Here is a 27,500-nt window from a genome sequence, read left to right on the forward strand (position 1 = left end):
CATCCCCGCACCCATTCCACCTCATGCAATGACAACATCATCCATATACAGCCATTCTCCATTCACCCCTATCTTCTGTCCTCATCCATCCTTCCTCAACAGATATTCCCCTCTTCCCCAAAGCCCCCTTCACCTCATCCATCCACCTCATCCTAGGACGTCCCTTCATGTTCACTCCCTCCACATCTGCCTTAAATACCTCTTTTACTAGTCTTTCTTCACTCATTCTTTCCATGTGTCCAAACCATCCAAATACTCTTTCATCAACCCTATCTCCCAACTCCCTTTCCACCCACTCTGGGAAGGCTTATGGGGGATCTTGAATGAGAGGATTAGGAGAGGAACAGAAGGAGTAATTGGTGAGGAACAGTGTAGTTTTAGAACGGGTAGAGGTTGTGTAGATCAGATCTTTGTGGTGAGACAGATATGTGAGAAAGCTATTTGAAAGGGGAAGAATGTTTTTTGGGCTTTTATGGATCTGGAAAAGGCTTACGATAGGGTAGACAGAAAGGCATTGTGGGAGGTTATGCAGATACATGGGATAAGAAGAAAGCTTCTTGGAGCTGTCAAGAGTTTTTGTGAGAGTAGTAGAGCTTGTGTCAGGATTAGAAATGGAGAGAGTGAGTGGTTCGAGGTACAGGTGGGACTTCGTCAAGGATGCGTTATGTCACCCTGGCTGTTCAACTTATATATGGATGGGGTAGTGCGAAAGGTAAATGCAAGGGTAGTGGGTCAGGGATTGGAGATGGTTAAAGAAAATGGAGAAAAGTGGGAGGTGAGCCAGCTGTTGTTTGCGGACGACACTGCGCTTGTGGCAGGATCGGAGGAGGGATTGAGGAAGTTGGTGACAGAGTTTGGGAGAGTGTGTGATAGGAGAAAGTTGAAGATAAATGTGGGTAATGGTATGTACAAGGGGTGAAAGTGGCAGTAATCTGGAAGTGAGCATTAAGGGAGAGCAGCTGGAGGAAGTGGATATTTTTAGATACTTGGGTGCAAATGTGGCAGGAAAAGGTGGAGTAAAGGTGGAGGTAGAATGTAGATTGAGAGAAGCGAGCAAATGCCTTGGTGGATTAAAAAGTGTAATGAGGAATAGAAATTTGGGAATGGATGCTAAGAGGAGACTGTATGAAGGAGTGATTGTGCCAACACCACTGTATGGGGCAGAAACATGGAACATAAGAGAGGAAGAGAGAAGGAGCTTGAATGTGTTTGAGATGAAGTGTCTGAGAAGTATGATGGGGGTTACTAGGCTAGATAGAGTGAGAAATGAGGAGGTGAGGAGGAGAACAGGGGTGAAAAGGGAGCTGGGAGATAGGGTTGATGAAAGACTATTAGGATGGTTTGGACATATGGAAAGAATGAGTGAAGAAAGACTAGTAAAGGAGGTATGGAAGGCAGATGTGGAGGAAATGAATATGAGGGGACGTCCTAGGATGAGATGGATGGATGGGGTGAAGGGGGCTTTGGGGAAGAGGGGAATATCTGTTGAGGAAGGACGGGAGAGGACAGAAGATAGGGGTGAATGGAGAATGGTTGTATATGGAAGATGTTGTGATGAATGAGGTGGAATGGACGGGGGGGATGGGGGGTGAGGTAGTGTGTGTGAGCAAAATTTTGACGCAGCCCGAAGGGATTTCTCCCCGTCCTATCCTTTATATGGGGGGACGGAGAGGGGGGGGTCACCGATTTAATGAAGCGGCCTTGCTGTGGATGTGCTGTGTCTTACGACACTGCTTCTGACCCAGGGCAGTGGACAGGGTGCAGGGGTGACCCGTCATCCAGGAGGTGCTAAGATGGGAGGGAGGGTGGAGGGGTGTGGAGTGTTTTTGGGGATGGAATGGGTGGGAATGATTTTACGCCTTTTCCATTTTGACTACCTCCCTAGTAAGGGGGGAAAAGCCTTGGTATATATATGTTTATATGTACTTACTGTCGACAAGTTTCCTTTCTCCTGTGGTTATTTTGCATTTTTGTATCACGGTGATGTGATTGCTTGCATATGTATATATATATATATATATATATATATATATATATATATATATATATATATATATATATATATAAATATATGTGTGTGTGTGTGTGTGTGTGTGTGTGTGTGCATATATATGATATATATATATATATTTATATATAATATATATATATACATATGCATATACATATACATACACACACACACACACGCACCTCCCCCCACATAAATATATATGTATATATTTATATATATATATATATGTATATATATATATATGTATATACATATATATATGTATACATATATATATATATATATATATATACATATATATATATATATATATATATATACATATATGACACACAGGAAACCCATGTTTATATATGTATACATGTGTGTATATATGTGTATACGTATATGTATATATAAATATATATATATAAATATATATTTACACACACACACACACATATATATATATATATATATATATATATATATATATATGTATATAAATATATATATACATATATTTATATATATATATACATATATATATACATATATATATATCTATATATATATATATATATACATATATATACAACTCTCGTATATATATTTATACATATGTATACAATAGTTTTAATGGTCTTTTTCCTCCGTCTGGGTGTCCAGACGGACACCCTCCTCAATGGCGGATCACCAGGGAAGAGCGTTCAGTATTCCGATCGTTGATTTCCTCATGGTTTCAAGCAGAAAATATATATACATATATATATATATATATATATATATATATACATATTTATGTATATCATATGTATATATATATATATATATATATATATATACATACATATATATATATACGAGAGTTTTGATGGTCTTTTTCCTCCGTCTGGGTGTCCAACACACCCTCCTCAATGGCGGATCACCAGGGAAGAGCAGTATTAGTTGCCGACAATCCGACAATGCGCCAAGTAGTACTGGGTGCCATGGTTGGTGGCAGTAGAACGACAGCAGCCTCCTCACCTGGCAGAGATGCACGAGACTAGGTTTACCACACCTACCAGGATCCAGTTTGGAAATAACCAAAAGGAAGTTTGGTGAAAGAAGACGTTGAATTGCCATGTCCCGGTGTCCTGCTTGAAGTCTTTGTTCTGGCTGTCGCTGGACGTCTGTTTTATTCAGCTGAGGGGTGCGGGTTGAGATAGAACAACCACCCGAGAGGAGAATGTCCCCGACTATTCAGTCTGTTTAATTGGAATGATGAATTTTCAACATTCTTTATCTGTTTTGTCATTTCACTTCACGTTTTTGTTTCTTCTTCGTTCTTTTCATATTTTCAGTCTTTATCTTTATATCTATTTCATTCTCTTCTCTGTTCAATTGTATATATTTTTTCTTTGAATTTATTCTCCTTTTGTTTTCCGTTTAATTCTCTACTTGGAATCTGCTGGGAGCGGGGCAGGTTTTATGACATAAACTTCTATTTGCTTGATTTGATTTGATATTAATCTTTTTAGTTATTTATCTTTTCATCTTATCTTTTAATTCTTTCTCTATTATTTTTGTCTTTTATATATTCTCATGTGATGTGCAGACAGAGGAAGAAGGACAACTTCATCAGAACAGAAGAAATTGGCGTCTTTTTTTCACAGCTGGACCACTAACAGGAGTTTGTTGAGAAGAAGATGTATTCCCATCTTTTTCGTTTGATTCACTTTGTCACTTGTGTGGACAGCTTTCTGCTTTCTGTTTTGTTTTGTTTTGTTTTTTTCTATTTGGAACTGACCAGATGCGGGGCATACTTTACTGAAGATCTTCATTTCCTTATTTGATCTGTTTTCTTAAATGTTTCTTCATTATTTTTGTATCTTTTCATATCACATTCTTCCATCTTATTCATATCCACTTTTCCTTTTTTATTGTACATATATTTCGTACATTTCATTAATTTTTTACTTCCTTTTTCACTGAATTTTTCTATTCAGCGTCCCTCACATTCTACTTCGAACTTTGTAACAGTTTGGCTCCTGATGTGTTCTCGTTTGCGGGCTGCCTCAAGCATAATTGCCTCTCGAAGAAGAATACTGTGGAGATCGGGGGATGGGAACGAGAGGACTTTCCTCTTCCATCGACCCCAACAAGTCTCTTTGGTCTGGCGACAAAAATAGACGACGTGAACAAGCGCCAGAAGCGTCCACAGAATCCCCGGGAACACGGAAAGGACGAGGATGAGTGCGTGGGTCCAGATCACCGCTCCCAGAACGCCGGCTCCTTCCACGACCAGGTGAATGATGGTGGCGACAGCCGTGACACCGTGGAAGGTCGTGCTGGCGATCAGAGTCCCCATGAAGTAGGGGTAGTTCCTGCCTCCCACGCAGATTCCAAGGACGAAGCAGTGGTGGTCCAACTGCTGCACGCAGACCTTGCAGACCTTGCAGTGCCTCGTCTGGAAAGGCCCGGCCTCGACCTCGCAGACACTGCAGAGGCCGTCTTCGCCCACGAAGGCTTCCACGTCCTCGGCACGCCTCCTCTGCCAAGGCCCTCGTCCAGGGTCCTTGGCCAAGAGGAGGAGGAAGCTGACGATGGCCAGTCCCATCAAGAGGGCCACGAGGAGAAGGACCCCTGGGCAGGCGGTGATCCAGAAGGATCCCTGGCCGATCACCAAAAGGATCGCAATGAGGATCCAGCTGGCGAGTAGAAGAACTCGAATGATGGTGTTCGTGCAGGTCATTCGAGCTTTCTACAACAGAGTCAGGGTGGTTGGGCAAGAACGACCTCCAGCGGAAACAGAAGACGGTAACACGGATGCATGCACATACAAGCATAAACAGTACATTAATTTAGAATACGAATATATTTACATAATATATATAAACATATATATATATATATATATATATATATATATATATATATATATATATATATATATATATATATATAACCTACTGTCCGAGGAAGAAAGCAAAAGAAACAGATCTGTATATTTCGACCACAACTGTGGTCCTCTTTAGCAGGTGTGGTCAAAATATACAGATCTTCTGTTTCTTTTGCTTTGTTTCTCCGACAGTAGGTTATTTAAACCTTTTATATATCTGCAACTGCATTTTGGTTTTGTGATTATATATATATATATATATACATATATATATACATACATATATATACATATATATACATATATATATATATATATATATATGTATATATATATATATATATATATATATATATATATATACATATATGTATATATATCATATATGTATATATATCATATATATATATATATATATATATATATATATATATACAATCAAGAACCGGTTATGGTGAATTCACCCAAGACTGAGCACTCACGATATGTGAGAAGACGTCCTCGTACCGGTATCAAGAAACAAGTTGGACTCCTCAAGTCATATGAGCTTCGACGTGATTTATCACATAAACACTTCTTTCAACATTCTTCACATGCACAGTCTAACAGATGATATGGACAGTCTGCAGGGACCTTCCTTCCGCCCTCAGGCTCTCCATACCTGTTGGAATCGTTCCTTTTGTTTAAGAAGGAAATAGGCAAGAATTGGTTTACCAATAAAGTGGTTAATAATGAAAAGGAGCAGGACTAGTGATCATGTAGTAAGAGCTGAATCAATTGGTTGTTTTAAGAGGAGATGAGATAATTCTATGTATGCTGGACAACAGGTAACGAGGGACATGGAACTGCCTAGTGTAGGCTTTATGGTCTCTTGCAGTCTCCTCCGTTCTTGTGTTCCTTGAGTGGTGTGAGTGTATTGTTGACATATTTTGAATGTTAGTTCTTTTCATACAGGTAGTGTAGCATTGGTCAAGTGAAATATTTCTTGTGTTACCTAAACAGCAGGTAAGATAAGAGAGAGGGAAGAGGGTGGAGGGGAGTGGAGTGTGATAGGGATGGAATGGGTGGGAGTGGCTTTTATGTCTTTGTTTTTTGGCTACCTCCCTTGTAAGGGGGAAAAAGCCTTTGGTATATGTATATGTACGTATGTACCTACACAGCAGTACAGTCATGATTTTCTAAGTTCGAGATACGACCAGATTCAGTGGAACTCTCTAGATTTAATAGAAAATTTTAGTTAGTATCTTTGGTGTTTAATTGTGATGATATACGAGTATATATATATATATATACAGAGCAGTCACATGAACGGTTGAACACTGGTCTTGTATATTTATATATATATATATATATATATATATATATATATATATATATATATATATATATATATATATACCTTGATGTATATATGTATGAATGCATGTATAAACTTGTATACAAACATGCAGTGCACGTACATAGCACGCGCACCTGCGGCGAGGTGCACGAGCCCAGACACCCACCCACGCCCACACCCACACACGGGAACAGAAAACGTACACACTCTCATACCACAATGAAGCTTGTACACTCGAACATACCAACAACCATGTGTATGCTTAGCATGTATATAATCATGCATGTATGTTATATGCCAACATTGATGTGCTGTTGTAGAGTATGATATATGAGCAAGAAATGGCGAATTGGTAACTGCTTCGGGTGTCGGGCGCCCGGCCGGGTTCGGATGCGTCCGTTAGTTGAAGTCGTCACTTTGCCAGAAAACGGCAATGCCTCCCATCCAGTACAGCCTCAGAAAGGTAACATTTTTACAACGTTGCTGTCGTTCCTCCTGTCTGTGGACAGGTGATTTTATTCAGATCTAAGGATACTTTTCATTCTCATTTCCAACGAAGTAAAGGAGAATCTTTAAACCGGGAATAAATATGCGGCGGTAGAAAAATCGACCGATTTATTTCTATTTTTTTTTTTCTGTTCATTCATTTTCTTAATACGATATGTGTACTTGTTTTCTCTTTTTTAACTGATCGATTAATAACAACTCTTGTTCATTTATAAACTTTCTTCATTTGTTCTATATCTAATTTACCTAACCATAATCAATTTATTCGTTTATTTACATATTAATTCGTCTATTTATTTACTTTAGTTACGTATCTTAATTACCTAATCGTAATTCATCAATTTACTTTTCATCTATTTCTTCATTTATACCGGTATTTGTAGTATGCGTACGTTTGTATATTATTTTTTATTATTATTATTTATTTTGCAGGCGTCTTCGCCTTCGGAAGCACTTCGTCTTCTCGCCCTACAGCTTCGGGTCGATCTTTTCAGCCAAGAATTCGCCGCTAAACTGGATGCCCAGGACCCCCTACGCGACTACAAAAAGAGGTAAACACACATAAGTTTACTACTTACACTGCTACAACAGACGGGCAGCCTCTAATGAATAATACAAAAGTAAATATATTGATTATACCATCGTATAGGTATTTACTGATATTAAAGGAGATAAATAATGTAAGTTAGATTATTTAGTTCTTGTAGGTACTACAGCCACGTAACACCAGTGCTGAACTTAGGGTTATGATGTCATGGCTCTGTTAGGCCGTTCGAACGAGAATTGACGTCATCGTTTTCTTCAGCGCAGCTGTTGCTAGACTGTCCTAAACCATTTCATAATTCTCTCAGTGTAAAATTATATATATATATATTATATATATATATATATATATATATATGCATATATAGATAGATATAAAAGAGTGGTGTTGCATCAGACTAATAGGATTGGGCTGTGCTTGTATTCGTCTGTTTTACTACAAATGTAAAGGAATAACAAAGAAAAAAAGATGCCGACATGGGACCTCTCATTCTATAACAAGGCTGCATGCAAAACATCGACTTGATGATTAATTGAATAAATTCATATATAGATCGGCTGATAAGTATATAGATAAAGAAATAACTAAGTTTGTACATAAATATATGATTAGATAAATTAGTATTTAATTAATCAATTAATTGAAATTTAGTATCTAATTAATTGATGAGTATATAAAACAAGTAATAAATAAATGGCTTGATTAATTGAATGATTTGTTAATAAATCACTTAATATAAACGAATAGATAATTAGATGAATGCATCAAGAATTACATACAAATAAATATATAAATGAATAAATAAATAAATAAATAGATGCGTAAATGAAGAACCAAAAAAATTAAGTTACATTTCACGAAAATTTTTGACTTCAAGGTTTGCTCTCCCGAAGAGGAAAGCGTCGACGAAGGCGCTGAAGAAAACGGAGGTCATGGAGGAGGAAGCTATGGAGGAGGAGGAGGCAGCCGGAGACGCTGACGAGGAGAGCGTCGTCTACTTGTGCGGGAACCTCCTCGACTTCAAACCCTTCACAGCTGACGAAGTCTTCCTCAAACACCTCGAGAAACTGGGGCAAGTGTACGTATCTATGTGTGTGTGTGTGTTTATGTGTATATTTATATACAGTATATGTGCGTGTGTGTATACAGTATATATGTGTGTGTATGTATATATATACAGTATGTATGTGTGTGTATGTATATATACAGTATGTGTGTGTATGTATATATACAGTGTGTGTGTGTATATATAGTATATGTGTTTGTATGTACATAGTATATGTGTGTATGTATATATACAGTATATGTGTGTGTATATATACAGTATGTGTGTGTATGTATATATACAGTGTGTGTGTGTATATATAGTATATGTGTTTGTATGTACATAGTATATGTGTGTATGTATATATACAGTATATGTGTGTGTATGTATATATACAGTATATGTGTGTATGTATATATAATTTCTTTCACTCACTCAACCCTGGATCTCATCAAGTGCTTGTTGCCAGTAATACCAAAAACCGTTCATCCCCATCCTCCTCAGGGATGCCGAGCTGACGTCAGAAACTCCCCTGCCGGAGGCCACGTGGGAGCAAAGCATTCAGGACACTATGGGCCGCCTGGTGGGTGGCGACCCCTCCTGTGTCTCCCTCTTGAACGCCCACAAGGTCAACCCGCTCCTCCTCCACCTGTTCTCCTTCTTCCAGCCCAGCGAAGAACGCTACAAGATCCTCGTCGAAGACCATGCCTTCCCCTTCGACAGAGTAAGTCACGGTCTTTCTCCTTTTCCCCTTAAGTATAATGAAATAGAAAAATGGGCTGAAATATATGAGTGTATCCATGACTGTACTTCGTATTGGAGAAGTATTGCTGCTGTATTCAGCCGGAAAGTTTATGTGCGAAAAAAGGGAGAATGGTGGCAGCGGTGGGATTTGCCAAGGGAACTTCTGCCGATTTGTATTATATTTCTTCGTTAATTTTCTTTTTTTGTATGATGCTATTTCTTGACCATCCAAGGTTACTTTGTCGTTGAACAAAATAGAATATTGAATTGCTAGCAGGGGTAGGGGCTCACCCAGTGATCAAGTTTCTTGAGATTTGACCTTCGAGTACTTTTTAACTAACGCTATCATAAAAGATAATTTATACATACTTTAGTGAACATATAGATTATTGAATTGATTAATTAAATAATTAATTAATTAATAGATAAATAAATTAATTGATAATTATATGAACATATGAATAACTAGATAAATAGATACAATGAAATTATACTATATTAGGCCAATGTGTTCCCGGCTTCAATCCCTCTACTTCATGCGTCATCATTACATCGGCTTCCACCTTACCCGTTTCGCTTGACGTCTTATGCAGATAACACACACAGCCAACAAAAAGTTCCACATCAAGGTGAAAGTGTGACTTGTGTGTATGGCACAAGAGAACACACGCAACCGAGGCGAGGGATGTTTTGGGGAGTAATACTGATAATACATAAAGCCGACAAAAGACCTTTCGGTTGAATGAATAAGAAGACGGGACAATAACATTTAGCTTGCGTGTCTGATCAAGTACAGTGTGAGAGCCTGTAACTAACTCCCCTCAACTTCAGTGTGCCTTGAAGTCCCAAATCCAGCGCCATGGGTTGGACCCCAGTGAGGCCTTGGTGGAGGTCTCGCCTCGCCCGGGAGAGTACGCCATCCGCACCGAAGACATCCTTAAGGTGAGTCTACTTCCCGCAGAGAAAACGTGGCCCCATCATAGTCTTGTAGGAGGGGAAGATATGCCTGTACGAAAATGAAAAGATAGCCCTCTTTTATACACAACTATCTTTTCATTTTCTTACAGACATCTCTTCCCCTTCTACAGCTACCGATCCCGCGCGTGCGGGTGGCCTGTCCTAGGTAGTCCATAGCCCATATAGACTTACTTAATGCAACTGACAGGGTATTCAAAAAATATTCCGTACCGAGAGATTCTTATCCTTTCATTCTGACTGCCGCCAAACTTTTTTTTATTCAATTCACCCCCAACCCCCTTTCTGTAAGGAAACTATTGGATATGACATACGAGGAAGGGTACTCACATGTCAGAAACACCGTAGCCAAAGCTACCATGATAATCAAGTCTTCACGAGTGTTCCTTCTTGTCTGTATATTGCAAGTGAGCGAATACATATTTCCTTCACACTTCAGTGATAGCAAAACTGTGAGACTCTTTGCTTGTGCAGATGATCGAGGAGGAGGGGCCACGAACGGCGATTGTCTGTCTCGGTGGTATTCAGCCCATCACAGGGCAGAAGCTCGACATGGCGGCCATCACGACGGCAGCGCATGCGCAGGGCTGCCTCGTGGGTTGGGACCTCACCCACGTCGTCGGAGCCATCAAGCTCGAACTGGACAACTGGGGTGCTGACTTCGCCTGCTGGTCGACATTCAAGGTAGGGCCATCCTGCTTTTCTTTCTTTTTCTTCTTCTTCTTCGTCTTCGTCTTTTTCCTCGCCTTCTTCTTCTTCTTCTTCTTCTCCTTCTTCTCCTTCTCTCTTTTTCATTTCATCTTTCTTTCATTTTCCTTTTTTCTTTCTTTTTTTCTTATCTTGACGGAGATTCATCGGAGGTAGAAAGCTATATCAAATGATAGTGATAATCTTGGTAAATTGCGAATATTAACATACAAAAGATGACATTAAAGAAAGGCACAAAGCGATAACATCTAAAACGTTAGAGAGGAACAACTCTGCCAACACAAAAGGCCCGGGTTCGAACCCTGATCAGTTGGCTTCAGGATACGAGTCAGAGACTTCTGGGGGACCGAGTTAGGGTTGTCTGCAATATAAGCCGCACATCCACCCTTACTTTAGAATGTATGTGAGGCTTGTTTTTAACTTTCCTCCAGAAAATTAACATTTTCACTCTAATGGATTGGATTTACGCTTCTTTGGATGCCTTTTGATAAATTTAGTGCATTTCACAACATTATTAGAGTCGTTGTGCTTCATTGTTAGATGCTCTCGTTTAGCAATAGATTGTTGAATATCCTGCAAGGAAAAGGCGGCCTGTATAACAAACTTGTTCTTAATTTTCCAATTTTATTTCACTCCCTTTCACAGCATATTAGCATTCACGTTCACGTTGATTTTTTAAAATATTTAAGTTAGTATTCTATCATAAGGTTTCGTACATTTAACTTCTTACTCTGTCAGTTAATACAGTTTTGTCTCTCCTTTCTCTGCTGTAACACCATATCTTTTCTCTGATCTCATGCCAATTTTCCTTCTCTACAATATTTTTCGAACATTATATATATCACCCTATCACGTCTTTTCACCCTTTTCCCTCGGGTAGACAAAGTATAAAAAAGTATTCGTGGTCTTTAGACTCTTTTCGCCAAGGAATCCATAAATGAGAAGGGTCTTTTCCATTTTACGGCATGCAGATTTTTTTTAGGTTAGGTTAGGTTTCAGATTAATATTCATTTCTTACCTCTCTTAAGTTGTTGAAAACAACTGCATACCGTAAAATGGAAAAGATTCAATAAGAATTTCGAGAATACTGCTTTACATTCATCGTTGCCACTATTTGTCCAGTACCTGAAAAGCAGTTTTGGGGCCATCGCCGGCGCCTACACACATAAACGCCACTCGGAGAGCGGGACTGGCCTCAAGGGCAACCGGGTGGCGACGCTCTGGGACATGACCCTCGGCGTCGACGGCTTCAGGCTCTGGAACTCGCCGCCCATCCTCGTGGCACTTGTGATGGCTAGTCTGGAGGTGAGTGCTGCCTTCATGATTATTAATATGTATATATATTATCAGAAACTGCTATGTAATCAATTACTTGTTTTTTGTCGAGTTTACTAGTATTCTTGTTACATCTGTATCGGGTGTGATTCACCATTCACCATGGTCTTGGATCACGTGTTGAATTCGTAATCGTGGTGTGTTGCTCGATGTTTGAAGAAACCATTCATGATCTAAGATGGTTTCGAACACACATCCGTATTAGGTGTCCTTCCTCTACATTTTTTGTTTCTTTGCCAAATAGCCCTATCGTGTCTCCCATTCACATCCTTTCTTTACCTACCCTCATATTGAAATCTCCCATCAACAATTTTATCTCCTCCCTCCGTCCTTCCAAAATTGTCTCAACTATCTCCAGAAATTCGACTTTCTCTACTTGTGTGTGCCCCTGCTGGGGTGCATAGATTTGGTATACATTATAAAGTCTGTTCTTTATTCTAAATGTACAAATCATGAGTCTTTCGTTGACCAAGTATCTTGTATAAAAGGAGAAAGCTTAGGTTCAACTATCATTGCCACTCAGTGATTCTTTGTTCCTTCTTCCACTCCAGAGTGTATCAGGAGAGGAACAGAGGGAGTAATTGGTGAGGAACAGTGTGGGTTTAGAACAGGTAGGGGTTGCGTGGATCAGATTTTTGTGGTAAGGCAGATATGTTAGAAAAATTTAGGAAAAGGTTAGGATGTTTTTTGAGCCTTTATAGATTTGGAAAGGCTTATGAAAAGGTAGATAGGAAGGCACTGTAGGAGGTTTTGCAGATATATGGGATTAGGGGAAAGCTGTTAAGGGCAGTCAAGAGTTTTTACGAAAGTAGTAGAGCCTGTGTTAGAATGGGAAATGGAGAGAGTGAGTGGTTTGAGGTAAAGGTGGGACTGCGTCAGGGATGTGTCATGTCGCCATGGCTGTTCAATGTGTACATGGATGGGGTGGTGCGTGAGGTAAAGCTGAGGGTAATGGTCAGGAGACTGGAGATGATTAAAGAAAATGGAGAAAAGTGGGAGACGAGCCAGTTGTTGTTTGCTGACGACACTTCGCTTGTGGCAGGATCAGAGGAAGGGTAAAGGGAGTTAGTGACAGAGTTTGGGAAGCTATGTGATAGGAGAAAGTTGAAGGTAAATGTGGGTGAATGTAAGGTGATGAAATGTACAAGGGTAGAGGGTGGCAGTAAGTTGCAAGTAAGTCTAAAAGGAGAGAGGCTGGAGGAAGTGGATAGCTTTAGGTGTTTGGGGTCGCATGTGGCAGGAAAGGGAGGAGTGGAGGTGGAGGTAAATTGTAGATTGAGAGAAGCAAGTAAATGCTTTGGGGGATTAAAAAGTGTTATGAGAAATAGGCAACTGGGAATGAATGCAGAGAGGAGATTGCATGAAGGGGTAATTGTGCCGAGGGCATTATATGGACTAGAGACCTGGAATTTATGAGAGATAGAAAGGAAAAGTTTAAATATGTTTGAGATTAAATGTCTAAGAATTATGGTTGGGGTTACAAGGTTGGATAGAGTGAAAAACGAGGAGGTGAAGAGGAGAGCGGAAGAGGAAAAGGAGATAGCAGATGGGCTGATGAAAGATTATTGGGATGGTTTGGAGACATGGAAAGAATGCGTGATGAAAGGTTATTTAAAGAGGTGTGGACGGCAGAGGTGGAGGAGTGAACTTGAGAGGACGACCGAGGATGAGGTGGATGGACGGGGTGATGGGGCGTTGAGCAAGAAAGGAAAGTAGGGGATTAGATTTTCGAACATTGGGGTTTCCTAATAACGAGAACTTTCTGTACTCGTTTAGATTCTTAACGAAGCCGGAATGGACAAGCTGCTGGAAAAACAGTTCTTGCTGACGGGTTACTTGGAAATGCTCCTGAAACACTACTTCGGGGACGGCGACCCCTCTGCCTGCGTCATCACACCAGGTGACGTCACAGAGCGAGGTTGTCAGCTCTCTGTCGAGTTTTCGTGCGCTCTGGGTGAAGTCCACCAGGACCTCAAAAATCGAGGCGTAATGGTACGTACAACGGACCTTAACGTTCAGTCTTTATAACTAAGATACCAAGTGGACATTGTCCCGGAAATCAATCGATGGACAAATAGGGACATTTGTTAATAAACAATGCATGCCTAAATACAAAAGAATAGACGATCAACTGAATGAATAAGTAAATGTATAAACTAATTCATTACTCCAATTTCCCATACAGTGTGACGTCATAACGCCGACTGTTGTGCGTCTGGTTCCCGTCCCGCTCTACAACAGCTTCCGAGACGTCTTCGTCTTCACCCAAACGCTCAAAGATGTCTTCGCGAAATGCAGAAACGAAGCCGAAATGTCCTGAAGTGAAATTGGTCTAGTTTAACGTTATCTTATCTCATTGAGGAACGAGTAAAATCGTCTGATGTTTGACAGAATAAAATCCCTAAGGTCTTCCTAACTTGGTTAATCGGAATAAAACACAGACGACAACGTTCCCCAATACGTTAAGTCAAAATATATATAAGTTATGAATAGTTTTGTATAAAGATTGAATAACAATTTGTTTTTTCTTGTAGCGTTTGATTTACTGCCATTTAACAGGTCCGTTTTGAAAAGGTAACACTAAAGATAAAAAAAAAATACAATCGAGTAAAAAAAATCATGATGTCTTCTAGAATTTTTCATTTATTTATTATCTATTTTATTTTATTTATTTTATTTTTAATCGGAGCCTTAACAGTTCTATATTTATTTTTCTCAGAGACACCATACATCTTACAGAAAATCTCTGGGAACGCCTTATCAGCATTTTCCGTAAATTTCAAAGAACATTTCTTAATTTGTAAATAATTCGTGTTCTATACTTAACTTTCAGTATAGCCAAGAGAATGTACTGTATTTCAGAATACACTAGCTTTATTCATAAGGTTAAGTACAGCGTTTTGTCCGTTCTTTTTTCTCAGGTTTTATACAATTATACAACAAATTATAATACCGTGCATATATTTTATGACTTTTAACAATATTTTGTATTATTTCGAACACATGTGTTTACAGAGGCATTGCATATTTTACCGGAAATCTATGAAAAATATCTACTGCACTTTTTCCTTAAAGTTAGTGGATTATTCTACACGGTAAAAAATGTATTCTTATATACCATTTTTGTATTTCCTAACAAAAAAAATAATGTATTTCAAATATGTGTTTTATCTGTAAAACAATGCATGACATTTTTTCTGTTTCTGTGGGTTAGGTTATATACAAAAATAGTAAGTCATTGTACCACATATGTTTTACGATTTTTCAAGAATATTTTTTAGACATTTACATATTTACAGAAGCACCCGAAATCTCAGGAAACATTTTACCAGCAATTCTTTTCTTAAATTTTAGGGGAAGTTTAGATTTGCAATATGTATATATATTGCACATATACATACAGTCACACACACACACACACGCACACACACACACACACACACACATTATATATGTATATGTATATATCAAATATACTTTAAAATAAAATATCCATAAATTTTTACGAAAATAATTGCTGTTAAAATGTATATGTACATATATATATATATATATATATATAATATATATATATATATATATATATATATATATGTATACATATACGGTGAGCAAGGGCTAACTCCCATAAAAGTTGTCCTGGGAATATAGTGGGTTCTTGTATAAAAAAAAAAAAAAAAATGTACCCAGGACAACTTGTATAGGAACTTTCCCCTACTCACCGTTCCATCGTCAGAAAGACAGAACTCCTCATCAAGAAAGACGTGAACACAGAAGCCGCTGTGAACGTCCATGAAAATTGCCTACATGAGGACCTACTACCTACATACACCAATATACATATATGCGTGTGCTCAGAGTTATATGAAGAATTCTCACTCACTCCCAGACCTTTAGTCGGTCTAATACGTTTATTCAGGTGAGGTAGGTGAGGCTTGTGGGTGGGTGGGTTCAGGTGCGGTTGTGGCTGTGGACTCCATAAAGCCTTGACTCTTGAACCCGGAGAAGCCGAGGTAGCCTATTTTGTGTCCGGCCAACGCGAAGAAACCCATAGCCAGAAGGCAGAAGTACAAGCCATAGATGACGAACTGAAAGAAGGGAAAAAAGAAAATTACACTTGAGGCAAACGAAAACGAAGCCTGGAGAAAAGAAAACATAAACACGGGTTTTATTCGAACTTGTGTTGATGTTTAGTGCGTTAACCCAGTATTTGGAGTTAACCCAGGTTTAACCAATTTAGACGCGCATAAACACGCGCACACATGCAGGCACACACATACACACACAGAGTGCACACAGCTCCTAAAGTTGAAGAAACAAACTGGTTCTAGTATTCATAGGCATCAGCAAAATTAGTAATAGATGACTGTTTAAAGGAGGAACAACCGGACATTGATGTTCGGGTAGACGAGGGAAAAGTATAATATATGGAGGAGAGGTAGGAAAGGGAAAAAGTGGAGTTAGAGTGACGATGGCAGTAAAAAAGAAGCATCAAGTTAAAAGGCGTGTAAATGGGGAAATAAATGGCCAAAATTATAAGTATAAGACTCTTAGGTGAGTGGTGGAAAAGAAACATGAAATGAAGCGAAAAACAGCCGCGCAATCGGAAAGAATCATAAAAAAATGATAATTGACGAGTTAAACACCATATGAGGACGGAGCCTTTATTTGTACGACGTTTCGCTTATTACAGCTTTTTCAAGTACCCAATAATAAGCGAAACGTCGTACAAATAAAGGCTCCGTCCTCATATGGTGTTTAACTCGTCAATCTTGTCGGCAACTGCCACTTTCATGAAAAATGAGAATATAGTCCTGATGGGCGACTTTGATTGTGAAAAAGTGAAATGGAAGTAACGGGAAATAGGTGAAAGTGAAGAATCCTGGGGAAATGTATTTTTGAGTGTAGCAAAGAATGATACAATGACATAATGGTTGAAGGAACCAGCACTGCATCTTTTCAGGATCTTTTCACAAAACTCCCCACTCCACCCTCTCCGCCGCGCCGCCAGGGCCTTGTGCAGCACTCCCCGAGCAGCGCCTTGGCCCCCCCGACTCGCCTGTATCCTAATGGGAACGAGGAGAACGTCAACGACGACGACGGTGAGGATCGTCTGCATCAGGAGCGAGAAGAACATGTTGATGCCGAAGACGAGACCGTAGGAATCTGCTCGGAGTTTCTTGGCTACCTGGAAGCTGTTGAAGAAGAAGACGTAATTGATGATGATTGACAATATAAACTTTTTAATCCTTCCACTATGGATGGACAGTGTTACAGGAGAAGAGGGAATTAATTGTTTATGGTAACTAATGATTAAAATAGTTATGATAGTGAATGATCATTAGTAATAATCAAATAACTCTTTAGCCATTTCACCGTAGATGGAGTTTCCACCCCAGTGAAGTTAAATCTCTTGGCGACTGTTGGAATATAAAAGATAAACTAGTTGACTCGTAAAAGCTGATGCAAGCAGCTTCATCTCTCACTCCGAATGGGTTTTCCTCTCATTTGAATAAAATCGCCTAACGGCAGCTAGAATAAGCAAGAGTGGTTCATCTGAACTATATGAAAAAAAAATCTAATGTTAACCGGGACAAAACGCTGAAGTATATAGAAATTAACACAGGTGTGAATGGGTTACATTGAGTGGATGATGGAGGGTGTTGGGTGTAGTGGAGCTGTGTATGTGTGATTCACCATGGCTCACCATGGTCTTGGATCACGTGTTGGACTCGTAATCGACAGCTATTTCCCTCCCGGAAGAGAGCTCAGAGGTCATATATGACCGATCTATGGGTAATGCTGTGACCTTACACGCACACACACACCCCCAACTCCCCGGCCACAAGAGTTAGAGTAATGACTCGCAGCGTAGCGATACTGAAATTATTTCAGCCCTGGGCGGGATTCGAACCCGGAGTACCGTAGTGTCGGCAGGGAACTCTACCACTGCGCCACGAGAATGCGTATGTGCATATGTATTAGTACAAGTAAAATTGTTGTCATGCATTACCTAGCCACGGTGATAGAACCTGGTAAAATTGTTGTCATGCATTACCTAGCCACGGTGATAGAACATGGTAAAATTGTTGTCGTGCATTACCTAGCCACGGTGATGAGAACCTGGTAAAATTGTTGCCATGCATTACCTAGCCACGGTGATAGAACATGGTAAAATTGTTGTCATGCATTACCTAGCCACGGTGATAGAACATGGTAAAATTGTTGTCATGCATTACCTAGCCACGGTGATAGAACCTGGTAAAATTGTTGTCATGCATTACCTGGCCACGGTGATGAGAACCTGGTAGGACACCCTGAAGAAGATGTAGTTGATGTAGGCGACCCAGATGCTCTCCGTGGCGCCCATGAAGCAGAGGAGAAGACCATCCAGGAGGGAGATGACTGCCAGGGTCATCTCCCCGAGCAGGTCCCAGTTGACGTGCAAGAACCCGACAGAGAAAGCGGCGAGGGCACCTGGAGAGAGAACAGAAGAAGGCGGGACGTAAGTCCTCCTTGGATAGGGTCACGTTTTAAATTTGGTTCTGCTTAGAAATGACTCCGGTATTCGGAAGAGATTAGAAGGGAAAGAAAAAGAACACGAAGACTAAAGGAGAAGTAAGAAGAAAAGGAAAAGAAGAAGAGAAACAGATAAGTAGATCAATTGAACGGAAAAGAAGGCAAATAGTACTGATAATGATAAAAGTAGTAGTGATAACAGTAAAGAAAAGAAAACTAAATTACCTAAGAGAACAATAGATTAATAGAGAAGTATATATATGGAAATAGACTCATCTGCTGGGATTCGAACCCTTGCCTACGCGGCTTGCGTCTTGTAAGACAAAGACCTTACCGATCACGCTATCTCGACCCTACAAAACGAAACGATTTAGTTCACGGCCCAGTCGTTCCGCCGAGGGCACTCGGACAGAACGTGATACGTAATGTATTTCATCAAATCCTTTATGCAGGCTAGTCTTCCGACAAGTGTTGAATGTATTTGTTAATAAACAAGCAAAGGAGTGAAGGGATGAATAGGTAAATAGGAGACTCACTGAGGAGGGTTTGGACGGCTTCGACTGCCCCGTTCCAGGAAGTCTCGCCACCGTCGTCTTCTGAGGGTTTGACAGTGAGCCACAAGGGCTGGATGTAGTTCCCAATCTGGTAGTTGCCGCAGGTCGCGAAGGCCCACCACACCGACCACTTGAGCAGGTGAGTGCTGGAGTAGGCATCACGGAAGTCCGACCAGAGGTATCCCACCACCTGAAGGAGGAACATCTCTTTACCTCTGCCAAGTAATGTCGTAACATGTATAAATTCACTAAAGACCCACCGTTGATTGAATTAAGAAAAGAAAGGAAATAACGATTTCCGTATATTTCGATGACCTGTTGTATTCCGCTGAAGAAGATCACAGCCAGTGATAGACATATACGGAAATTGTTATTTCCTTTCTTTTCTTAATCCATATCGATATTTTCAACACCAGTGTTGATTTTTTCTTTCCAACGCGTCGACGTGACGTCATATCGACATTTCCAACACCAATGTTGATTTTCTCTTTCCAAAGTGTCAAAGTGACGTCATATCGATATTTTCAACACCAATATTAATTTTTTTCTTTTTCAATGCGTCGACGTGACGTCATATCGACATTTCAACGAAGACTTATTTCCTAAGACTCGGAATTTGGCCGTACCTCTTTCAACGATGGTTTCCCTTGCTTTCTTCCTCCTTCAGGTTGTTCTTGAGGGCAAAGGTCTGACGTGCTCGCCGTCTCCGGGTCTCTGACGTCAGGTTGCAGACGATGGAAGTAGATGCTCGTGGCTACCGGAGGAAGAGCAACAGCAACACAAGTGGCCATGCACACTGACCCCATAGATACGTAGTTGAGGGAATGGTAGTCCATTAAGTTGGTAAGTGTCAGCAACTGGTAAATTAATAAATGAATAAACAGGTAGGTTAGATAGATATAACCAACTATATAGATACACAAATGTATAAACAGGTGGACAGGTGATGATAGACAGACATACAAATAATTAGATATATAAGTCAATTATATATTAAATAAAAGATAATAGATAAATGAATAAATATAGAAATGAATATATAAGTAAATGAATGAATAAATAAACAAGTAAATAAATTAATTAAATAGAACTAATTAATGAATAGATTGATTAATAAGTAAATAAATATTGGTTAATTAATTAATAAAAAGTTGATACATAATTAGATAAATGACAAATAGAGGGTTCAGCAATATAGTGATATATAATTTCTTGAGATTACAATTATATCATGGCTCACTTTCTGCTATTGATGAAGATAGATAGATCTACTTTAGTATACAATAATTTTACAAGCAATTCATGCCAACAACCATCACAAATTAATTAATCAATGAAGGTAAGAATATAATAATATAATAGGGATAACTCAAATTAGTATTTCATTCTCATAATTCTTCCCCTTTCTGATACAGAGTAACTTCTTTTCAAGAGACTGTTCGTCATACTTAATCTAAATTGTATCAACTCTTCCATTTTCCGATATTGTCATTATTCTCCATGATGTTTTTCATTATACTTTATCTACATGCATAGAAATATAAGATTATGTAGTCACTCCTACAATTTTTTTTTTTTTTTTTGTATATTTTGCTTTACAGAAAATTGCTTTTTGTATGGGTAACTTTACTAGATAGTGAATTACTCCAGATGAAAAAATAATATTTTCATTACGGTGATGTATTTGGTGCCAGATAGAATTGTTTGGATTTAAACTGAATCACACATACACACACACACACACACACACACACCTTGTGGCGCGGTAGTTAGAGTTCTCGGCTGCCAATATGGCGGTCCGGGTTCGAATCCCGCCCAGGGCTGAAATAATTTCAGAATCGCTGCGCTGCGGGTCGTTACTCCAACTCTTGTGGGTGTGGATTTGGGGTGTGTGTGTGCGTGTAAGGTCACAGTATTATAGATCGGTCATACGAGCTCAGCTCTCATCCGGGAGGTTAATAACTGTCGATCACGAGTCCAACTACGTCGTCGATCCAAGCAAGACAGGTGTACTCGTGGCAGCCATAAAGCCATTGACGTTAAAGAGATATTGCTACAAACATTTGAATACCTTTACGAATTTTGCTTTAGCTATTTCTCGTAGGATGAGTATACAGAGAGCAGGATACCTAGTCCCATCATTTTGTGTTATTTTTGTCAAGGAATCTTTCCTCCCTCTGCCACAGGGGACGCGGGGGTAAAACGAAAGGTATACTCAACGAAGTGGTAAAGGACAGTTGAGAGGGGGTGATGTTAAGGAGGAGTACTCGTGGTACGAAAGGAGTATCATTCCTTCATAAGTAGAGATTTTACTCTTACATGATGATGTGTATGGGACGCGCGGTGGCGTAGTAGATACCGTGTCAAGCTCACGAGCAGGTGGTCGTGAGTACGATTCACGGGACCCACTGCGAGTTTACCGAGTTAGTTCCCAACCTCCCGGGCCAGGCGGGGAGGTGACCCGGCATCGGCCTAAAAATCTTAGCGGTTTGCCGCAACTGAGAGGGTTTGCCCTACCAGGGGTTTCTCACTTCCCACTGCGTTGTAGTGGGATGGTGAGTAATGATGCGTGGCTCTAGTCCGTAGGGGCGCCCCGAAACAATCCCTAAAGCATTGGCAGCATGGTATTATGCAATTAATACAACACGATAACGTGCAGCCAATACCTCAGTACGAGGCGCTAAGAGGAGAGGTTTCCTAACCACCTTATAAGATATATGGATAAATATAAGTATTAATCAATATTACACGTATGTAAACCCACGTCACGGCACCATGAGCGTTGAATGTGCATTTGAATAATTGTAGCATTGCGTACAATTTATGACCAAATGCGTAGAAATAGGTAAATGATATTGTTGAAGAAAACTCGTTAACATTTACGGTTTTGCGGCCGCCATGAGGAAGCGTATTACAGCAAGATGATATTGTATTACTGTGGAGAAAGTAGACCTCATAGTCTAGAACAGTGGTTCTTAACCTGTGGGGAATTCCTCACTGGTGGGGAATGGCGGAGTTGCCAAGTGGGGAATGACCGGTCGGACAGAAGAACCAGTCTTTTTTTTTTTTTCTTTCTTTTTAATCGATGTGTTTTTGTTTCTTTTTGTTTGTTTCTGGTGTCTTCTTGTTGTCACATTTCGTGAATTTGTAAATATACAAATTCGATTTTAACCCATGCAGTGTTTAGTAACTAAACACTGCATGGGTTAAAATCGAATTTGTCAAAGACCGATGCTGTGGTGGGAAATGGAGAATTGGCTTACTAAAAAGTGGGGAACTGGAGAAAAAAGGTTAAGAACCCCTGGTCTAGAACGAGGCAAAATGGAAGTAAATGACTGAAAGGACAGAAGGTGAGGAGTATTTGCCATGAGCTATGCCCTTATGTCCCCGAAATACCGAGTCAGGTACCAGTAACTGCTGGGAAACGTAGAATAGTGCGCACAAATAGATTGACTAAATAAATTACATAATAAATTAACTAATCAAGATAATCAAATAGATGACTGAATCAACAAATCGATAAATAGACATACATATACCAAAGGCTTTTTTCCCTTTATAAGGGAGGTAGCCAAAAAACAAAGGCATAAAAACCACTTCCACCCATTCCAACCCCATCACACTCCCCTCCCCTCCACCCTCTTATCTTGGCACCTCCTGGACAAACAAACAAAAAGTAAACAAACGAGCATACTCGAACGCACCTGAGACAGAATTCCCGACATGAACTTCCCCGTCAGCGTCGCAGCACGAGTGAAGGACGTCACCTTCTTATAGAACTGACTAGGAACTTTGGCGTAGATGTACGTGTAGTAGGCCACTTCGGTCGAAGTGGCAATGCCGTAGAAGAACTCCATGGACTGCATGGCAGCCACTCCGCGCGCCCACAACAGGAGCGACCAGGTGATGATGTAGCCGAAACCCTCGAAGATGATGACAGGTTTGTATCTGAGCAAGTCGGTGACGAGGAAGACGACGATGAGGAGGGAGAGGTACGAGTATGTCCACACGGGATACACTTCGTAATAGGTCTGAAATGTATCGACGATAGAAATCAGTCTGAGCGTGAAAGAGCTCAAATGGGATGTCTGACGAAAATCCATTCTATTACTGTGCACAAGTAATTCAAGTTGAAATCACCCTACAGGTTCATTTGTGACAGTTTGTGCATAAGAAGAAATATCCTGGGATGTGCAAACTTATCTAAAGAGTAGAAAACAATTGGAGTATTATTAATTGACGTTTCGTCTCAACTAGATACTCTGAAGAGGTCCTGGTAGGGACGAAACATCAGTTTTGAATAAAACTCCAAATGTTTTCTCTTTCAGTGTTCACCTCACCACCCTACCACACACACACACACACACACACACACACACACACACACACACACACACACACACACACACACACACACACACATACACACACACACACACACACACACATATATATATATATATATGTGTATGTATATGTATATATACGTGTGCGTGCGTGCGTGCGTGTGTGTGTGTGTGTGTGTGTGTGTGTGTGTGTGTGCATGTGTGCGTGTGTGCGCCTAGAATCATATACCCGGACAAATTTCACATGAAAACTTCTAATCACTGCAGTCTGCCTCATTTTCCAATCGCTCATAATCAGCCCATTCTTTGCTCTTCATCTGAGGAGTGCTTGTACGAACATTAACCCTCTGTCCCGTCTCCATCTCAAGCACTTAATGCGACACCGGAGAACAAACAAACGAACGAACAGACTCTACCTCATCTTGGGTCAGATTGACGTGAGGTCCCGTGAGATAATCCGTGAGAAAGGGTTCTGAGGGCCTCATCTCCTTCAGGAAGCCATAGAGACACAGGAGACCGGTCGTGAGACCCCAAGAGGCCGACATCCTGGCTGATGGGCGAAGGCGTCCTAGGTCAGAGGAACGTTTTGCTGTTGCACTATAAACTTCATTTAATCTGTCCAGATGGACTTCATGTTCAAATGGTCTTGTTTTGATATAAACAGGTGAACTTAAAACAGTTTTTTCCAAAATGACTTGATGTAGTCTTTCCAGATAAAATTTATGCAATCTGTCCAAACTGACCTGATGCTATCTATCCAAATGAATTTGATAGAATCTTATTACAGTATGGACAATAAAATTAAGCTTCTTAATCATATTAGCAGTATAACTCACTTTTGAACATAACAATGAAATGATGAAATAATAATTATCATTAAGAACCGTACCTTTGGGTAGGACTGAGTTTTACTGAAGATCTGAAAAAGACGGCCCCGAATATTGTCCTAAAAGGAATGACGGTGTTGTTGTTGTTGTTGTTGTTGTTGTGGCGCCCTATTGTTGTTCCTGTTCCAGTCACTGTTGGTGCTCTCTACAAATAATAAAGATAAAAAAAATATATATTGATAAAACGTTGAGTCTAATACTACGGTGCGCCAAAAACACTCCCATAAAACATCTTCATATAGAAGCCGAAATCCTCTCCATACAAAATGACATGAAAATGGAAGGTACACAGTTCTCCGTGAGAACCCTTAACCTACCAACCTAAGTTGTCACTTTACACAAGCACAACCAACCTAACGCTATAAAAAAAATTTGGTATCCCCACTCTCAATCCAGCGCGGGGATACCAACTTTAACATATGCTATGTCTCCCTAATATAAACATGGCAGCTTAACAAGGCAATAGCCGCAATGAAGAAATGATGGAGATTCACTGAAACAGTCACGACTGGAGGGAAAAATCAAGTCTAGTATATATCCTGAACAATCAAATGTAGCGTGTGGTTACTCTAGTACTCATTGACGAAATCCCAACTTTTTCCAAAGATCAAGAAACAAAGTAATTTCATTCGAGGAGATTAAGGGTAGACTGAAATCGCTCATAATCACAAGTTCATTGCCCACATTAATGTTTTGAATAAAATTAAAACAGAAATGTTCGTGGATAGTACGAAAGTGAACAAAATACTGTATGTACAAGTCTAGGGTATCCTTATTTTTCTTTACGAAAGATATTTATTCATTTATCTATTTATCTATTTATTCTTATCTTTATTTCTTTCTTAGCTAATCGACAAACGATGGTAAATAAATAAATAAATAAATTAGAATAAGCACAAAAAATAATTAAAAAAGTCAGGTCCAGAACAAAATTCTTAGCAAGAATACAAAAATACTTAGATGTAGAGACATTGAAGTTACTATCTTCAGCCCTGGTACAGTGTCATATTGATTATGCTTGTTCTTCTTGGTATAGTGGTCTAACTAAAAAAATCTAAAATTAATCTACAAATATGTCAAAACAAACTAATCAGGACTGTTTTGAAACTCCATCCTCGTACTCATCTAGATTATACTTATTTCAAACTGTTAAATTGGTTATCTGTTGAAAAACGTGTTCAGTTAAAGCTTAATCAATGTGAACGACTCTTGTCCCAGTTATTTGTCAGATACTTTTACACTTGTTAGAAATGCTCATACCTTGAGAACTCGTTCTAGTCGGTCATCCGTTATTTTACCTAGGTTTAATAGTTTGTTAGGGAAAAGTTCGTTCAAATACACTGGTGCCATTGCTTGGAACTCTTTACCGATTAACATACAATCAATTGTTTCTAAAAGTAGTTTTAAAAAATCAGTTAAATTTTATCTTTTAGACACTGTTTTTTTCTGAGGAAAATAGTTTATATGTTTAATTTGTCACAATTTTTGAAATTGTGACACCCGGCTCGCTGTCTAGCCTTCCCATTTTCTCGTCTGTTTTCTCACCGTTTCAGCCCTTCGTTCCCTATACTCGGGGGAATTACCAGAGTCCTTAAGACTTCTAGTAGCTACATCCTGTCCTTTCTCCTCCTCGTTATCCTCTTCAACTGTCATGTCATTTTGGACAATCAATTTCAGTGCCTTAACGAAGGGAGAGACTTCTAATTATCTAGAAACACCCCCCCCCTTTTGATTTGTGTTCTCAGAGCCAGGCTCAACGGTTTTCGCGCCCACACAAAGCGCTCAAACACACCCCCTCCCCCCCCCCTGCGCGCTGCCACATATTTGTTTTAAGCTAGGCAATTAGAATAATTAGGATTGTGTCTAACCCGCTCGTGAACAGTGTCTACCTCAAAGAACACTTGGAACTGTGTCACCCTCCCGCATGAACATTATTCGTAGTACCCTTCGCAACTAGGGACGGAGACATAGAACTATTGGCATGGTCGGAAGCCGGCTAGCGGACATCGTGACCTGACCTACCGCAGGACACAGGCAGTCTAAGCATCGAGTTCGAAAAAGGAGGTCAGACCGCTCGATCTCGGAAGAACAAGCGTGTCCTTTCCTCCCTCATGTGACTGTTGGGGATTTATAACCTCTTGAATAAATCGATTATTTGGGTATAAACCCCTCAAGCAAAAACTCTGAGTGTAGTGCGATTGACCGGGAAAAGTACGCCGACGAAGTGACTTACAACCCCCATCACAGCGCGCCCAGGCCGTCCACCCCCCGCCCCCACCAAACGAAGTGGCGCCGATCGAAGCTCAGCAGGAGATCATGCTAATTGAAGACGTCTCCACAAGCAAGACATTTATAAGTACTCATTCATTAACAATTTCTTAAGCTAGGAGCGCGCAGGGAATAGATAGATAGGATGTATGTATGAAAACCAACTGTTAAAACCCTTATTTAATCAAGTTATATTTCTAGTGTTTAATTATTTAAATTCATTAAAACTCACAATAGGAGTTCTGGGTTTCATTAGCCTAGGACGGTTCACTTAATGAGTTGTCCCATCATACCCCTCCCCCTCTTTGATTTACTCACGCTTGCCTTGGAGGGAAGGCGAGTGGTCCCGAGATGTGATAAAAATCGCCTGGACTTCGGTTCCCCAACTGCAGCTATCTTCCCCCTCCCTTCATCAATCACTTAAGGTACGTGTTACCCACACCACCTCATCTACCACCTTCTTCCACTGTCCAGGAATTTGCGTCATAATTAATTTACACCTTTTATGCTAGTCATTATTCTAAGTCATTTTTTTCTAGTCAGTACAGTCATATTTTTCATGTTAGTCAATTTTGACGTCTTTTTTTCTAGTCAACCTAGTTTGTATTATGACAATCTTTTCCTAGTTATGATATGTAATTTCTTGTGAGGACCACAGTGGAAATGAGTCTTTTGACTTTCTGTGCCATCCTCGGATATACGATTATGTATAATATGAGTCTTACATGTATTGTATTTTATTGTATATATGAGTGAATCCGAATAAAATAAAATAAAATAAAATCATACCTGATGCTAATAAGCAGACGCCGCGGCAACATCCGTTTTCTTTGATTACCTACACAAAACTGAACA

General features: G+C 39.8%; 2 protein-coding genes across 5 annotated transcripts in view; one reads left to right on the forward strand and one right to left on the reverse strand.

Moving 5' to 3' along the window:
* Nucleotides 1-6,620: 6,620 nt before the first annotated feature.
* On the forward strand, nucleotides 6,621-15,578 carry LOC143017471 (kynureninase-like). Its single transcript, XM_076172239.1, has 9 exons — nucleotides 6,621-6,676; nucleotides 7,153-7,271; nucleotides 8,142-8,342; nucleotides 8,814-9,033; nucleotides 9,885-9,995; nucleotides 10,503-10,712; nucleotides 11,859-12,041; nucleotides 13,848-14,063; nucleotides 14,257-15,578. The coding sequence occupies exons 1-9, from the start codon at nucleotides 6,647-6,649 to the stop codon at nucleotides 14,389-14,391; spliced, it is 1,425 nt and encodes a 474-aa protein (XP_076028354.1). The 5' UTR covers nucleotides 6,621-6,646; the 3' UTR covers nucleotides 14,392-15,578.
* Nucleotides 15,579-15,715: 137 nt separating this feature from the next.
* The window catches only part of LOC143017472 (thiamine transporter 1-like), an 11,788-nt gene continuing 3 nt past the window's right edge, over nucleotides 15,716-27,500 (reverse strand). Inside the window, exons 1-9 of one of the 4 annotated variants that reach the window (XM_076172242.1) lie at nucleotides 27,435-27,500; nucleotides 24,380-24,522; nucleotides 23,907-24,036; nucleotides 22,849-23,175; nucleotides 19,771-20,001; nucleotides 19,127-19,334; nucleotides 18,356-18,548; nucleotides 17,131-17,266; nucleotides 15,717-16,159 (exon numbers count right to left, since the gene is read on the reverse strand). The exon at nucleotides 27,435-27,500 is cut by the window's right edge and continues 3 nt beyond it. In XM_076172242.1, coding sequence (XP_076028357.1) covers nucleotides 15,983-16,159; nucleotides 17,131-17,266; nucleotides 18,356-18,548; nucleotides 19,127-19,334; nucleotides 19,771-20,001; nucleotides 22,849-23,175; nucleotides 23,907-24,035 — 1,401 coding nt within the window. In that variant the 5' untranslated portion in view covers nucleotide 24,036; nucleotides 24,380-24,522; nucleotides 27,435-27,500 and the 3' untranslated portion in view covers nucleotides 15,717-15,982. Of the gene's footprint in view, nucleotides 16,160-17,130; nucleotides 17,267-18,355; nucleotides 18,549-19,126; nucleotides 19,335-19,770; nucleotides 20,002-22,848; nucleotides 23,176-23,906; nucleotides 24,106-24,379; nucleotides 24,523-27,434 lie in introns of those variants that run through there. The other 3 variants (XM_076172241.1, XM_076172240.1, XM_076172243.1) reach the window with 3 other exon arrangements.

The sequence above is a fragment of the Oratosquilla oratoria genome, chromosome 32, assembly GCF_046742065.1.
Source record: "Oratosquilla oratoria isolate Oo_2021 chromosome 32, ASM4674206v1, whole genome shotgun sequence".
NCBI classification, from domain to species: domain Eukaryota; kingdom Metazoa; phylum Arthropoda; class Malacostraca; order Stomatopoda; family Squillidae; genus Oratosquilla; species Oratosquilla oratoria.